This window comes from Vipera ursinii (genome assembly GCF_947247035.1).
Source record: "Vipera ursinii genome assembly, chromosome: 3".
Taxonomy (NCBI): domain Eukaryota; kingdom Metazoa; phylum Chordata; class Lepidosauria; order Squamata; family Viperidae; genus Vipera; species Vipera ursinii.
The window spans coordinates 114,156,415-114,173,952 of NC_139516.1; the positions used below are offsets into that span (position 1 = coordinate 114,156,415).

At 44.2% G+C, this 17,538-nt stretch overlaps 1 protein-coding gene across 1 annotated transcript in view; it reads right to left on the minus strand.

The window, feature by feature from the left end:
• Positions 1-16,005, minus strand: part of LOC310638906 (dimethylaniline monooxygenase [N-oxide-forming] 2-like) — a gene marked incomplete at both ends in the record, with an annotated part of 26,825 nt that extends 10,820 nt beyond the window's left edge. The window contains 5 exons of the mRNA XM_083360268.1: positions 322-521; positions 2,515-2,657; positions 10,278-10,440; positions 11,096-11,284; positions 15,874-16,005. Of these exons, the coding sequence (XP_083216394.1) occupies positions 322-521; positions 2,515-2,657; positions 10,278-10,440; positions 11,096-11,284; positions 15,874-16,005 (827 nt within the window). The remainder of the gene's footprint in view (positions 1-321; positions 522-2,514; positions 2,658-10,277; positions 10,441-11,095; positions 11,285-15,873) is intronic.
• Between the last annotated feature and the right edge of the window lie 1,533 nt (positions 16,006-17,538).

A 17,538-nucleotide genomic window follows, 5' to 3' on the forward strand; every position in this document is an offset into this window, starting at 1 on the left:
GTTCTTCAAAGTAATTGTGTACATCATAAGCAACATATTGCCCAATATGGGTTTGAGAATTCTGCAGGAACATAGTTCACAGAATACTTTGGAAAAAGGCTCAAGAATCAGCAAATAGTCTAGCTAGAGATTTTACAGTATATATTTCCCTTGAGGAAGGGAAGTTTGTTTAAAATGCACTGGGAAAAGAAAATTACCGTATTTGTCAACAAACCTCTGTCTTGCAAAATAGCAAATTAGTTTTTACTTACTAGCAGACTTCATCTTTTGTAAGCTCACCATTTTGGCAAATGCAATGTAATGCATAGTAAAAGAGATTACCTTTTAATGGGGATCAGTCCATAATTCTTATGGTTAAACCATTGATTGAATTTATTTGCCAATAACTTGTCCCTAATGCTGACAGGAAGATATCTTTGAAAGAAGTATAGAAATCGAGTTTGGAAGACCATATCATTAGGCCACCCAGCTTTTGACATGCGACTTAATACCCAGGCTCCATTTCTGGTGCTGAGAAAGACCTAAGAGGCAAAAAAGAAAAGAGCATTCTTAGGGACTCTCAGCTACTGAGGAGTGGGAAGTGATCTATACTATCAGTAAAAGGCAAAAAGGAGATTAAATCCTTTGGTAAGATAGACAACATTACTAATACATCCAAAGCAAAAAAAATTATAATATCCTACGGAGGCACATAATATGGGAGAGCAATACTGTATCAGGCTTACAACTAAGGATGTGAGAATAATATGACCTAATAATGCATAACCTATAAGAGGCTACGGAATATGGCAAGTTAAAAACATTTGGCGATATTTTCAAGAAAGAATTAGAAAGCAATGCAGGAGGGGCAATAATTTTGAAATACAGGTAGTTCTCGACTTACAACCACAATTGAGCCCAAAACTTCTGTTATTAAGCAAGACAGTTCTTAAGTGAGTTTTGCCCCATTTTATGATTTTTCTTGCCACAGTTGTTAAATGAATCGATGCAATTATTAAATTAGTAACACGGTTGTTAAGTGAATCTGGCTTCTCCATTGATTTTGCTTGTCAGACATTGCAACCATCATAAGTATGAACCAGTTGCTAAGCATCCAAATTTTGATCACATGACCATGGGGATGCCGCAACGGTCGTAAGGGTGAAAAATGGTCATAAGTCACTTTTGTAACTTTGAACGGTCACTAAATGAATGGCTGTAAGACAAGGACTACCTGTACTCAAGGAGCATTTGACTGCATTTTTATGATGCCTTAAAACAGGAACATTTCGGTGATGTCTATCAACCACCTGGTCTTTTGTTAAGATTCTGTAGCCCAGAAATAGTTTTCTGAACAAAGCCTTCAGACCTATACTTGGAAGAAATAAAAAACAACTAAAGTAACACCATAAAAATAGATACCATGTTTCCCCAAAAATAAGTCCCGGTCTTTCTTTCTTTCTTTCTTTCTTTCTTTCTTTCTTTCTTTCTTTCTTTCTTTCTTTCTTTCTTTCTTTCTTTCTTTCTTTCTCTTTCTTTCTTTCTCTCTCTCTCTCTCTCTCTTTCTCTTTCTCTCTCTCTCTTTCTTTTCTTTCTTTCTTTCTTTTTCTTTCTTTCTTTCTCTCTCTCTCTCTCTCTCTCTCTCTCTGTCTCTCTCTCTGTCTCTCTCTCTCTCTCTCTCTCTCTCTCTCTTTCTTTCTTTCTTTCTTTTTTATTTATATAGCCTCCAAAACAGGCACCAGGTCTTATTTTTGGAAGGGGTGTCTTTTCCACTCACCTTGCAGCAGCAGCACTGACAGCCCAGCCCAGCTGGCCCACTTCTTCTGCGGCCAAAGGAGAAGCTTCATTCTACAGCTGAGATTGGAGTTCCGGCCTGTATTTTGCAGTCAGAGGCCTTTCCGGAAGGCCTCTGAAGGCTGGCGCTCCCTTCTCAGCTGCAGAGGCATTTCCTTTGGCCGCAGAAGAAGTGGGCCAGCGAGGCAGGTGTAATTCATAGGAGGCCTGGCTGCAATGGTAAGCGGGTGCGTGGGGCAGCTCCACTCCCCCACCCTCGCCCTACTTTATTTTTAGGTGTGCGCTTTGCCCCCAAACCAGGGATTATTTTTGGGGTAGGGCTTATATTAGACCCATCCCCAAAATCAAGCTAGGGCTTATTTCCAGGGTAAGGCCTTACTTTTGGGGAAACACGGTAAGAATGAAAGCTTTGAGCAGATGCATATGCTAAGACCAGCTTTGTTGAAATAGCTATGCCAGTCATGGTCAGTGACTCAGAAGAAAATACCGTAGTAATAAAAGTTGTACATAATGTTTGTCTGTCACGCACTTAGCATATGAATCCTCATGAAAGGAAGAGTGAAAGAGCACCAGGTAGACCGTGTCTTTGCCCTAGAAATGTGCCAAAAGCATGCTTCACTGCTTCTGACTCTGCTCTTTTAAAATTGATATGGTGTGTGATAATGACGATGACTCCAAGATGATCACTTATTTCCTACTGAAGAGTAGGAGCACAGCAGTCATTGATTCAGCAAATGATACCTTGGCAGCTGTGCGGCTCACTTCCACAGCGACATCGCCTCCAGTGTTCCCAGCACCCAGGATCAGAACTTTTTTACCCTCCAGCCCTTTTGAATCTCTGTATTCCCAGCTATGCATGTAATGACCTTTAAATTTTTCCAGTCCTGTAAAGTGACAGAGAAGACAATGTCACACTTCATGAGATATTTCTCCTTGACAATAAAACAGTTTTTTTCATTATTACCAGCTACTCAATACAGTGCCAAAGGTTGTTTATTAAACTTTACTGTGTTTATCAGAGGCTATCTGCCAAGAGAGTTAAGGGAAATACTGTAGCATAGCAAGAGGTGGCTCCATGGCTCCATTTTTTAATTGAAAGGGAATTACATAGTATGCAAGATGGCTGCCCAGAAGCTTGGATTTAATCCCCTTAAAGGGGCTTCAAAGTATCTGTGAGTGCAACTCTCTGCATCACCTTAAAATGTCTTTTCCTATATTGACTCCCTTGATATTCTACGTAGGAATTTTTTTTAGAAGCGCTTGGTTGGGTTTACTAACAATATTATGCTGGACTAAATAGTCCTAGTTCACTGAAGCTCTGACATTATCAGATTTATTCAAGTGTAAATGGGATTGATTTCCTTCTGATTTTTTTCCATGTAAGAGGACATCTTGTGAGGCAGATAACTTGTTTTGTTGCCTGTAGTACCATTTAATTCTTTTGCCTCAGGCAATGATTGTAATGATCCATCTTTCATCTATGAAAAAATTGAAATGCAAAAAGGATATGACAGGAATTGTGTAATTTTGAAAACACAAATCGCTACCATGAGTGGAAATTGGCTAGACAATAGGTGACATAAGGCGGCTTTAGGTCTTTATCCCTACTGTAATTCCCATTGTAATTGCATCTCTGCTTTCTAGGCCTGCTGTTCTTCATGGGAGAAAAATCCTCTTTTGGAATCAGTGTCATTCTTCTCATTGAAAATAAGCAAGCATATGGGGAGGGTAGCAATTCTCATATGGCAAGAACATGTAATAAATTTGCTTTTTGCCCAGACCGCATAACACTGCATCCTTCCCCACTGGCTATGTATTGTTCAAATTATACATGCCAAGACTAGAAAGGTGATTTTAGTATGGTCCAGGATAGTCCCAAGAGTGAATACCACTATGAAATATCTTAGAGTGGTTGGGTGTGTTTCTTCTGCTAATCCCCTTTGGAGGACAATGGGAAAACTACAGATAGCCCTTACTTACAACTACAATGTTGTTAAGTGAGACATCATTAAAGTGTGTTTTGCTCCATTTTATGATCTTTCTTACCACAGTTGTTAAGTGAATCACTGCATTTGATAAATTACTGTATTTTCTGGCGTATAAGACTACTTTTTAACCCATGAAAATCTTCTCAAAAGTCAGGGGTCGTCTTATACGCCGGGTGCTGAAAATTTAGGGACAGGGCTGGCTGGAAAACCTGTAGCGGATTTCCCATTAAGTCTGCGCAGGGAAAGCGGGACCAATTGGAGAAGAAGCTGCAGTCTGTGATTTTTTACAGGGTTTATAGGGTTTCCTGCCTTAGCAGGGGGTTGGACTAGATAACCTCCAAGGTCCCCTCCAACTTCTTCTTCTTCTTCTTCTTCTTCTTCTTCTTCTTCTTCTTCTTCTTCTTATTATTATTATTATTATTATTATTATTATTATTATTATTATTATTATTATTATTATTAAATCCACTTGCACTGTTTTATGTTTACATGTTTGATGACAAACAGCCTTATGTTTATAAGTGACAGTTTTCCTACTAAGCACCTGCATGTCATAAGCATTTGAATTAAAATTACCATATTAAAATCAAATCTGATGTTTTTTAATTTTTATTTAGTGTGCGTTGGAAGAGGGGTAGTCTTATACGGCGAGTATAGCCCAAACCCTATAATTTAACAGGAAATGTAGGGGGTCGTCTTATACGCCCAGTCGTCTTATACGCCGGAAAATACGGTAATAATCTGGTTGTTAAGTGAATCTGATTTCCACATTCACTTTGGTTGTCACAAAAGCTTATTATGTGACCTTGGGATACAGCAACAGTCATAAATATGAACCAGTTGCCAAGCAACAGAATTTTGTTCATGTGATTAAGGGGAAGCTGCAAAGGTCATAACTGTGACAAATGATCATAAGTCACTTTTTTCAGTGCTGTTTTAATTTAATTTAATTTTAATTTAATATTTGCATTTGTATACCGCCCTTTCCCTGAGGACTCAGGGCGGTTTACAGGGAATTAAAATCGAAACATACAAAAGTTAAAACCAATTAAAAAAGCATTAAATTCACCCTGTAGATTAAAACCCCAGTTAAAATTTTCTCCTCAGCCTGGGCCCGAGAGCTCAAAGAGCCAGGTCTTCAGGCCCCGGCGGAATGATCGGAGGTCAGGAGCAGTCCTCAGCTCTACCGGCAGCTGGTTCCAGAGGGCAGGCGCTCCCACCGAGAAGGCCCTATCCCTGGGTGTCACCCGCCGGCAATCTCTCACCGGCGGAACCCTGAGCAGACCCTCCCTGTGGGAGCGCACTGGGCGAAGGGCATTTGATGCCGGCAGCAGGTGTTCCCTCAAATAACCCGGACCCAGGCCATGTAGGGCTTTATAGGTGATAACCAGCACCTTGAATTTCACCCGGAGGGCAACCGGAAGCCAATGCAGCTCGCGGAGTAGAGGTGTTACATGGGAGTATCGGGAAACCCCCATTACAACTCGCGCGGCCGCATTCTGCACCAGTTGAAGCCTCCGAGTGGTCTTCAAGGGCAGCCCCATGTAGAGAGCGTTGCAGTAGTCCAGACGGGAGGTCACAAGCGCATGAGTGACTGTGCGTAGGGCGTCTCGGTCCAGATAGGGGCGCAACTGGCGCACCAGGCGAACCTGTGCAAAAGCCCCCCTGGTCACGGCTCCTATGTGATCTTCAAAATTGAGCCGTGAATCCAGGAGGACGCCCAAGTTGCGAGCCCTATCAACGGGGGGTAACACCTCACCCCCCATCGTTAGAGGTGGAATAACTTGGTTAACCCGAGACGCCGATATGCACAGCCACTCAGTCTTGGCGGGATTGAGACGAAGCCTGTTTCTCCCCATCCAGACCTGAACCGCCTCCAGGCACCGGGACATCACGGAGAGGGCATCACTGGGTTGGTTCGGGGTGGAAAGAAAAAGTTGGGTATCATCAGCGTACTGGTGATACCCCACCCCAAAACCACGAATGATCTCGCCCAGCGGCTTCATGTAGATGTTGAACAGGAGGGGCGAGAGAACCGACCCCTGAGGGACTCCACAAATGAGAGACCTCGGGGCGGATCTCTGCCCTCCTGTCAACACCGACTGCGAGCGGCCCCGGAGGTAGGAGGAGAACCACCGTAAAACTGTGCCTCCCACTCCCAGCCCCCTGAGACGCCGCAGCAGGATACCATGGTCGATGGTATCGAAAGCCGCTGAGAGATCTAATAGGACCAGGACAGAGGAGCAACCCCTGTCCCTAGCCCTCCAGAGATCATTCACCAGCGCGACCAATGCCGTCTCCGTGCTGTGTCCAGGCCTGAAGCCCGATTGGTACGGGTCCAGATAATCAGCTTCCTCCAGGAACAGAGGGAGCTGATGCGCCACCACACTCTCAACAACCTTCGCCAGGAAGCGAAGGTTGGAGACTGGACGATAGTTGTTTAAAACAGCCGGGTCCAAAGCAGGCTTCTTGAGGAGGGGTCTCACCACCGCCTCCTTCAAGGCGGCAGGGAAGACACCCTCCTTCAAAGAAGCAGTTATTACTGCATGGAACCAGCCTCGTGTTCCCTCCCGAGCCGCATAAGCTAGCCAGGAGGGGCACGGATCCAACAAACAGGTGGTGGAGCTCAGTCTCCCCATGATCCTGTCCACATCATCAGGGGAAACAGGGTCGAACTCAGTCCAGATAACGTGCTCAAGACCGCCTGATTCCTCCACATCAGACTCTGCCCAGTCAGAGTCCAAGCCGGTCCGGATCCGAGCGATTTTGTCCGTCAGATGATGACTAAACTCCTCGGCTCGTCCCTGCAAGGGATCCTCCCTCACCTCCTGGTTAAGGAGGGAGCGAGTCACCCTAAACAGGGCGGCCGGGCGTTTATCTGCGGACGCGATAAGGGCGGCAAAGTAGTTAGACTTCGCCGTCCTTATCGCCGCAAGATAAGACCTTATGAAGGTTCTTAACTGCAATCGGTCGGGTTCGGATCGGCTGGATCTCCAACCGCTCTCTAGACCTCGTCTCCGACGCTTCATCTCCCGGAGCTCCACAGAGAACCATGGAGCCCAACGGGATCTGCGCCGAGTCAGAGGTCGCATGGGTACAACACAGTCGAGTGCCCTGGTGGCAGCCGTTTCCCAGGCCTCCACCAGAGCATCGACTGGGCTGTGGGTAAGGGTGATAGGTATCGGCCCAAGCGCCCTCTGGAACCGGTCCGGGTCCATTAGGCGCCTGGGGCGGAACCACCTGGTCGGTTCCGCCGCCCAGCGGCGGGGGATGGCATGACGGAAAACCAGCCTCAGGAGGTAATGATCTGACCATGACAGAGGGGTGATGGACGGAGAACCCCCTCCCAGATCATCCAACCATTGTCCAGACAGGAACACCAGGTCGAGAGTATGATCCCCCTCGTGAGTAGGGCCCTCAATAACCTGGGTCAGGCCCATGGCTGTCATGGAAGCCATGAACTCCCGAGCTAACTCCGACGACCCCCCCAGTGATGGCAGGTTGAAGTCACCCAGGACTATAAGCCTGGGGAACTCCACCGCCAACCCTGAGAGGGTGTCGAGCAGCTCAGGCAGGGCTGTTGCCACACAGCTGGGCGCCAGGTATGTGAGCAACAAGCCCAGCTGAACCCGAGGACCACATCTCAAGAGGAGGGATTCACTCCCGGCCATCTGGACAATGGTGGCCTCCCGAGGACACAAAGTCTCCCGAATAACCACTGCCACCCCACCACCCCTGCCCTGAGCCCGTGGCTGGTGCAGCACCCGGAAACCTGGCGGGCATAACTCGGTGAGAGGCACCCCTCCCTCCGAACCCAACCAAGTTTCCGTGATGCACGCTAGATCCGCACATTCCTCCTCGATCAGGTCACGGATGAGGGGAGCTTTGTTAACTACGGATCTAGCGTTAAAATAGACCAACCTGAGCTCAGGGGCCTGATCACCCTCATCCCCGGGTAGGAGGGTGCTAACCGGAGGGTCGGAGCGCGCCACCGCTCGGAGATAGCGGGGGCGCGATCCCAGATGTTGATATGGCCCTCCGCGCAAACACCTGCTGCCATACCCTATCGCCGTGGGGATTCGATGCCCCACCCCCACATTCCCAGCGCCAGCAGCCACCTCCCCCGACCCCGTCCCGTCGGGACCTCTAACAGGTCCAGACTGAGTGCCGGTTATAGATTCCTTCCCCACCCTCCCCCTCCCTAACCTCTTAAAATAACCGGCTAAGAATCTTATCAGGGGCCTCTTAGCGCGTCTTAACTCGAGGCCCCTGTCCAAGCCCAACCACCTCTCGGAGTCCCAAAGCTTGGACCCGTCATTAAGGGGAGTATGGAAACAGGCGACAGGTCGCGCCCATGAGGCAGGAACCGCCCTAAGGGCATACAAGTCCGCTTCGGAATAACGATAAATCATATTGCGCTCGAATAGTCTCTCAGGGCCGATGTTGCAAATATATCAAGAGGATTGCTCGTTGATGGTACATAGATGGAAAAAGAAAAAGTCCAGTGGACGTATCTCTCAATCTGCAGAGCCATCTCAGCTCTCACCTGAGATGGAAATCCAGAAGACAACCTCAGCCGTCCTCTCACTCCGGCTGAGGCATCTGACTGGAGCAGAGAGAGAAAAAGGGGATCCTGAGCCAGGCCCACCCCAACTGGTCTCTCACACCAGTGAGGTGGACGCTGACAAGTCCAAAACCGTCCTCCCACCACGGTTCGGTCCCGTCCACATTAGACTATCAATAGGGAGATCTTAATTCCCATCAGGTACGGAGCCAGTCATAACACCTGCCTGGCAACAAAAAAGTAAAGGACAAGGAGGCCAAGCCTCTTATTGATCCTCACACCGCCAATCAGCGCCGTCAGTCAATGCCCGTCCGCCAGTCCAAACCATCTCCAACGGAGGAAAGAGGTAGTCCCAGCAGCTATATTGAATCAAAAAGTTCGCTAGCATGTCCGCCGAGGCCGATGACCAGGCCCACAGTCTGCAACCACCATCCGGGAGGAGAAGGAGGCTCCGCACCGCTGAAAACGGTGCCAGCCAGCCGATGGTAGTAGAAGAATCTCCGTCCGGTGGGATCATCGCCGCTGCCCCTCCCACAACAGAGGGTATCCACGGCGAGTAAGCAGAGAAAGGAAGACAGGCAAAGCGTCCCGGGCTTCCCGGCGCTGTAATAGTGCTCGGCGCCATAACGGAGCTCGGCAGGTCGGCAGGAAATTCTCAGCGCTGCTCGTTCGAATCAGCAGGCCGCTGGTTGGGGGGGGGGGCTCGGCGTCACGAAAAGCAGCGCCCAGCAGCTGTTCCAACAATCCCCAGTCCCCAAAGCTGCCTCAGCCCGCGAGCAGATGAAAACAAAGCAGACGTCCCGAGCTTCACGACGTGGCAGCACTCAGCGCCATGATGAGGCTCAGCAAGTCGACAGACAGTTCTCGGCACCGCTCGCTAGAATCCACAAGCCGCTATTTCGGAGGGGGGGGGCTCAGCGCCACAGAGAGCAGCGCTTAGCAGCTGTTTTAAAAACCCCCGAGTCCCGGAGTAGCCACAGCCTACAGCAGCACGAAGTCGCCTCAGCCAGCAGCAGATGAAGAAGCAGGGCTGACATCTCGGGTTTCACAGCGTAGCAGCGTTCGGCGCCATCATGAGCCGGCAGGTTGACAGGCGGCCGATATCAAAAGCCGCTAGCTCGAAGGGTCTTTTAGCTTTGAATTTTAGCTTTGAATGGTCACTACACGAACCGTTATAAGTTGAGGACTACCTGTATTATTATTTTAAGTTGGTGCATAGCAGTTTATCATCTTGATGTTAGATAACAATTAGAAGCCAGAAAACAAATTAAGCAAATAAAATTAATAATTGACAATAACGTAACAATTCTAAACCAAAATGTGATTTAAGGACTTTTTTTTAAGTTAATGGAAACATCAGTACCCTGAACTCTGCAGGAAAAACATTCCAAAAAACCGAAGTGTCAGCCAAGAAGGCTTGATGCTGAGTCAATGGCAGATGAAGCCTGTGTAAGTAAACCTCATCACTACTCTCCACAGCAACTGTGGAAGTTGCTATGGAAAGAAACATTCTCTCAGTCAACCTGGACCAAAGTTTTGTAGTACTTACAACCAGCATTTTGCCCAGAAAGGAACAAGCAGCCAGTGCAATAATTTGAGCACCCATGTGATACAGGCTCTTTGCATTTTGCCCCAAACCAGTTTGGCTCTTGATTTTTGTATAAACTGAAGTTTCTAGACTAGACACAAATCTAGATCCACATACAGCATGTCACCTTTGTTAAGCCTAGAGGTCACCAGGATGTGTCCTGTACTATTTTGAGGTCATTTTTGTTCCCTCCCCCCCACCCCAAGAATGCACTTGACTTTTTCACCCATGATCAAATCATGGATTATTTATTTTCTTTTGAATCAACCTGGCATTACTAAACAGCAAGACCATTTTTTAAAAAATAGCTGGAACCACAACCACGTTAGCTTATTTGTATTTGGCAAATTTGTTCAAAACTCACCAGGAAAAGAATCTAAGGGTAGATTAACTTCTGTAAAAAGACCACTGCAAATCATAACTGCATCAAAGACAGTAGATGCCTGGTTTCCATTAGACTCTGTGTAGACTACCCATTGTCCAGTAGTTGTGAAATCTGGATGTTTTCTGATGCTGTATACCGTTGTCTTGTATAATCCCCAAACAAAACAAAATAATTTGACATTATTACAGAGTGATGACATTCTCAATTTTGCTGTTGTTTTGTGTTCTATTGAGAGTTGTGAGGATTAGTAGACAAAAGGAAAGAGATTCTCAAAAAGCATAAAAGTTAACAAGAGTAGCAAGCACTCAGAAGAAATTCTTGCTTCAGTAATAAATCTCTCACTACTATCCATATCTAGTAGGGACTGTGTGTCCCTTTTTCTAGCTAAGCCAATCTGAAGTGTAGTGTCCAGGTTTTTACAAGATGTAGTATAACCTACTCAAGAGTGTTGTACACATGATCAGAAACACTATATTTTTGGGTATAACAATGGAATAAAATTCAAATAAATAAATAAATAAATAAATAAATAAATAAATAAATAAATAAATAAATAAATAAATGCTTTATAGGGTAGGAGGCAGACTGCAAGGATGCCCTGCTTATGAGCTTCCCAGAGACACTTGCCTAGTTGCTAGAGCATGTCCCTTCCAGCCCTATGATACTGTGGTTCTATGGAATCTCTCTAATATAGTGGAATTCTAATATTTATAACCTATCACAGTGGTTGAAATGTCACTTAACATTTACAGTCCTTTTCATTCTGACTGTTGCAGAAATACCTATTTCCCGCTCACCTTAAACTGAATGCAGTCCAGAAGGTGGAAATATTTAGCGTAATCCTTGAGGTACTCCAGGACTAAGGAGTGATGCAGATAGTTAGGATAGTTTTCTGGAAATGGGAAGTCACTGAAGCAGCTCATTTCTTTGGATGTGTTGCTCACCACAGATCTGTAAACATTGGTCCTTCCCTTTTCAGGAATGTCCTGTACAATGGTAGCATATATGAAGTATAGTAAAATGTTTATAAGCCTTTAAAATCATTTTTGAAAGTGTTTTGCAATGCAACCTACTATTTAAATGTTGTTAGGTTTTAGCCATGGGATATATCTGGTTTTATTTAATTCTGTTGACCACTGATATCTAGCTACCTTTATTTTAATGACCTTAGCTGTCCAGAGCCCCTTTGGACAGCAAAGTGAGTGGCATATAAATGTAATTAGCAAATAATGAAGAAATAAATAAAATGACCTTGGATTTTCATGTTATTCTACTATCATATTTTAATTAGATACATGTTTGTGTATTCATATTTTTTTCATTTTAACATTCCAAAGGACACTTTTTGGTACAGGGAGACTTGAGAGCACAATAAAGGTTTCTGTGACATACTGATTGTCCATAAACATCATGCTTGCTATCTGTGAAAAGGTAATTCCCAGAATGAGGTAGGTAGTTTGGGGATATGCATTGGAGCCGATATAATTAATCCATCCTGGGAATATCTAGCTTCTTCTGTAAGCAGAGAATGCCTGGTTATAGAATGCCTTGTTTCTTTGTGCTTCATCAAACAGGAAAGGTTACAAAAGAGTTTTAATGTATGTAAGCTATGCTAGTAAAATATGATAGTAGGAAATTTTAATATCTCCTACTTACGCACCATCATCTGAGAGTATATATCATACATGTGCAGTTTCATGTGTATGGGACTCAATCTATCAAACAGCTATGTGGTGAGGTCAATGTGCCTACAACCACTTAAATGCATATATCTTGAACTTCATTATAAAAACATAGAAAACTGACAGCCAAAAAAGACTTAGCGATCCATTTAATCTGCCTTTTGGGTGTTTTATTAAAAAAAATAATTTATTATTATTTAAATTATATTTTAAATTTTATTTTATTTTTTTGTATGCCCAACCCACATTCGAACAGGTCTTAGCATGTGAAGGTGCTAAAGTCCATAGGAATTACAATATGTAGAGTATTGATTCCTCATTGTTTGATAAAACTAGTCTCACTTCTTCTGGTGAGCTAGGCTAAGACTTTTCCACAGGCAGATACAATGGAAAATTCAGTTAAAAACACCAACAATGCTTAGCTAAAAAATGTCTCCTGATATTTTTTTTTACAGACTGCCTGCATGCAATTCGGGGTTCTTATCTCCCTGCCGACTTTGGAAATAGTCCCAGCCAGCTGCTCAGCCTGCTTTTCACCTGAGTCTAATGTCTGGAGTAAACAAAATCCATGGAAAACCACCTGCAGGGATGATAATCTCCTGAAGGGGCTGGACCACGTATTATTGTCTTCTCTGATTGAGCTGGCAGGATTGGGCCGATCTCTGGATGGAAGTGATAGATATCTGCTCTTTGGACAAGGTGCAGATATTTTACTTCCCATCCAAGAAAGACATGCAGAAATCCTGGTTGCATTTGGCAGCAGGACAGCATTCTTAAAGAGTTGCTTGTAATGCTTCCTCCATCTTTTTTCTCCGTACCTCCCGCAGCTTCATCTGTCACTTATTTTCCTTTTCTTTGGTCTGCCTGTCTTGGTGCCACCCTTGTATCCTTCCGACATCAAGTGTCAGTAGTTAGACATTGCTTTCTTGTATGTATATATATATATTTATGTGTATATATATATATATATATATATATATATATATATATATATATATATATATATATATATATATGTATATATATATGTATATATATATGTATATATATATATGTATATATATATGTATATATATATGTATATATATATGTATATATATATATATATGTATATATATGTATATATATATATATGTATATGTGTGTATACATATACATATACATATACATATACATATACATATACATATACATATACATATACATATACATATACATATACATATACATATACATATACATATATATATATATATATATATATATATATATATATATATGTATATATATATATATATATATATATATATATATATATATATATATATATATGTATATGTATATGTATATATGGATCTTTGGTCATTCGGGTTTTTTCCCCGCGTAGAATTGAAGGTGTAGGAGCAACGTTTCGACGGAATCCCATCCGTTATCCTCAGGCTGGTGGCTTCAGCTTCCTTCTTCTGGGAGAAGCATGTGGTAGTGGCTGTAAAAGAGGAACAAACAGCCACTACAACATGCTTCTCCCAGAAGAAGGAAGCTGAAGCCACCAGCCTGAGGATGACGGATGGGATTCCGTCGAAACGTTGCTCCTACACCCGCGAAAACCTCAGAAAACATATATATCTTTCCTCACGTCAGCTTATAACTTAACAAGAGCAGCTTAGAATTGCTCGGAGCAAGATTATCTCTTGCTTTGTTTTCAGTCTATAGAATTTTCCTATTATTTTATGGCTATTGTTTTAAAAAATACTTTAATCATTGCAACATGATCTCTAGAGCAGGGCTTTTCAACATTTTCACCGATTGTGCCACTTTTAGGATACGGCAATATTCGAGTACCACCAGTCACCTAGCAAGGTGTCAAAAACGTGATGACACCCCAGCCCCCAAAAGGAAAAAAAATTGACAAAGTACAAGTAGTCCCCGACTTACAACAGTTTACTTAGTGATTGTTCAAAGTTACAGCGGCACTGAAAAATATGACTTATCACCATTTTTCACACTTATGACCATTGCAGCATCCCCAGAGTCACATGATTTATGTTTGGATGCTTGGCAACTGATTCATACTTATGATGGTCACAGTGTCCCAGGGTCATGTGATCCCCTTTTTCAAACTTTTGACAAGCAAAATCAATGGCTGGGGGGGCATGGCCAGCTCAACATCACTCGGGTTGGGGGGAGCCTGTGGGGGGGAGGCAGGGCTGTGGGGGGATCACCGTCCCTCTTGGGCCACATGGGGGATTCCCAGATGGTGGTGCGGGCTGTCCAGAGCCCTGGGCAATGGAGGGCAAGCACCCAGTTCTCTAGGACAGTCACATACCACCTGCCAGGGGCCAAAGTACCACCGGTAATATGCATACCACTGGTTGAAAAGCTCTGACCTAGAAGACGAAACAGTTGCGGTACTCCCTGACTTACCACCACAATGGACCCCAAAGATTCTGTTGTTAAATGAGACATTTGTTAAGTGAGTTTTGCCCCATTTTACGACTTTTCTTGCCACACTTGTTAAGTGAATCACTGCAGTTCCTAAGTTAGTAACCTGGTTGCTTCCCCATTGACTTTGCTTGTTGAAAGCTCGCAGAATGTGATCACATGACCCCAGGACACAGCAAAAGGTCATAAATATGAACCAGTTGCCAAGCATCTGAATTTTGATCATGTAGAGATTTAGCCAAGTATAATCTTTCAAAATATAATCTTTTATGTATAAGAAATTGCAACACTTCCCTCGTCCCCCCCCCCACACCCACTCTTTGGATTGTAAATCTTTCCCTTCTCATTTCTCTGCTGTGGCTTTAAAATATAACAGCTCTCTACCAGCTTGCAAAGTAACAAAGTTAATGTGCTCATTGCCAGCTATTGTGCAATTGTGTGTTCAAACTTAGAGATACAGAAGTGTAATGCCAGGATAGATAAGGAGATTCAAAGTAACTTTTTAGATGCACAGAAACCTTATGATGAGTGGAGTGCCCAGCATATATTCTTTACTCCATCAAAAGAAAAAAAAGCTGTGTTCTGATCCAGAGGCTTCGTGTTCAGAGTCTCATTGGGATTTATTTGGATTCTGAGCTGAAAAACCTTATAATAATTCAAGGTGCTGGTTATCACCTATAAAGCCCTACATGGCCTGGGTCCGGGTTATTTGAGGGAACACCTGCTGCCGGCATCAAACGCCCTTCGCCCAGTGCGCTCCCACAGGGAGGGTCTGCTCAGGGTTCCGCCGGTGAGAGATTGCCGGCGGGTGACACCCAGGGATAGGGCCTTCTCGGTGGGAGCGCCTGCCCTCTGGAACCAGCTGCCGGTGAAGCTGAGGACTGCCCCCGACCTCCGATCATTCCGCCGGGGCCTGAAGACCTGGCTCTTCGAGCTCTCGGGCCCAGACTGAGGAGGAAATTTTAATTTGGGGTTTTTTAACTGACTACAGGGTTAATTTAATATTTTTAATTGGGTTTTTAATTTTTGTATTTTGGATTTTTAATTCCCTGTAAACCGCCCTGAGTCCTCAGGGAATAGGGCGGTATATAAATATAACTAAATAAAATAAATAAATAAAATAAATAAATAATCACATGACCATGGGGATTCTTCAAAGGTTGTAACTGAAAACGGTCGTAAGTAATTTTTTTCATTGCCTTTGTAACTTTGAACGGTCATTAAGTGAACTGTTGGAAGTCAAGGACTACCTGCATTTTAGTTTAATGGCCCCACATTTTTCTCTGATGGAATGAGCAAAACAGGCCCCACAACACACAGAAAAGGAAAAACAAAATCTCAAATTCCAGAATCTTTGGATTCATGTAAAGTTCTTCTCTGTTAATGCTTGTAGAATTCCTACAGTTTGATGTTTTTGTTCAGAATTTTAAATTTGAATTAGTGCTACTCACTGTGAATTGCCAAAGCCCTCCAATGACATCGTTTTTTTCAAAGCAGGTGGGTTCCAGTCCTTCCTCTAGGCAGCACTTGATAGAGACCAGCCCGCTCACTCCTGCCCCAATAATTGCCACTTTTCGTCCCATAGCTTGGTGACAGGATAGAGGCTTTTCTGAAGAGGCAGCTAGAAAGTTGCCCTGTAATAATTCACGCACTACTATCTGCTGGACACAAAGTACAAAGGTTATAATTCTGTAGCTATACTTTTACAGTTTCCTTGTAAAGTTGCATAAGCAAGAAGCATTTCTCTCTCTCTCCCTTAAGTATATATCTTTGCCAGCAAGTACCTGTTAGTTAGTTAAAAGGGACGCGGTGGTTCAGTGGGTTAGGACACTGAGCTTGTCAATCAGAAGGTCGGCAGTTTGGCAGGTCAAATCCCGAGTGCCGCGTAGCAGAGTGAGCACCTGTTACTCGTCCCAGCTTCTGCCAACCTAGCAGTTCGAAAGCACGTAAAAATGCAAGTAGAAAAATAGGGACCACTACGGTGGGAAGGTAACAGCGTTCTGTGTGCCTTTGGCGTCCAGTCATGTCGGCTACATGACCACGGAGATGTCCTCGGACAAGCGCTGACTCTTCGGCTTTGAAACGGAGATGAGCACCGGCCCCTAGAGTCAGAAATGACTAGCACGGATGTGCGGGGGAACCTTTACCTTTACCTTTACCTTTACCTTTACCTTTACCTGTTAGTTTGGTAAATTCAAGCACTGTTTATATTGTGTGTTGTTGTTAGCTGCGAAGTCGTGTCCGACTCATCGCGACCCTATGGACAACGTTCCTCCAGGCCTTCCTGTCTTCCACCATCTTCTGGAGTCCATTTAAGCTCACGCCTACTGCTTCAGTGACTCCATCCAGCCACCTCATTCTCTGTCGTCCCCTTCTTCTATTGCCCTCGATCTTTCCCAGCATTAGGCTCTTCTCCAGTGAATCCTTCTTTCTCATTAGGTGGCCAAAGTATTTGAGTTTTAGCTTCAAGATCTGGCCTTCTAAAGAGCAGTCAGGATTGATCTCCTCTAGGACTGACCGGTTTGATCGCCTTGCAGTCCAAGGGACTCGCAGGAGTCTTCTCCAGCACCACAGTTCAAAGGCCTCAATTCTTTGGCGCTCAGCCTTTCTTATGGTCCAACTTTCACTGCCATACATTGCAACTGGGAAGACCATAGCCTTGACTATACACACTTTTGTCGACAGGGTGATGTCTCTGCTTTTTAGTGTGCTGTCTAGATTTGCCATGGCTTTCCTTCCCAGGAGCAAGCATCTTTTAATTTCTTGGCTACAGTCCCCATCTGCAGTGATCTTGGAGCCCAGGAAAACAAAATCTGTCACTACCTCCATTTCTTCCCCATCTATTTGCCAGGAATTGAGAGGGCCAGATGCCATGATCTTGGTTTTCTTAATGTTAAGTTTCAACCCAACTTTTGCACTCTCCTTCTTCACCCGCAACAAGAGGCTCTTTAGTTCTTCTTCACTTTCTGCCATTAGAGTGGTATCATCTGCATATCTTAGGTTGTTGATATTTCTTCCAGCAATCTTAATTCCAACTTTTGATTCATCTAGCCCTGCCTTTCTCATGATGTGCTCTGCATATAAGTTAAATAGGCAGGGCGACAGTATACAGCCTT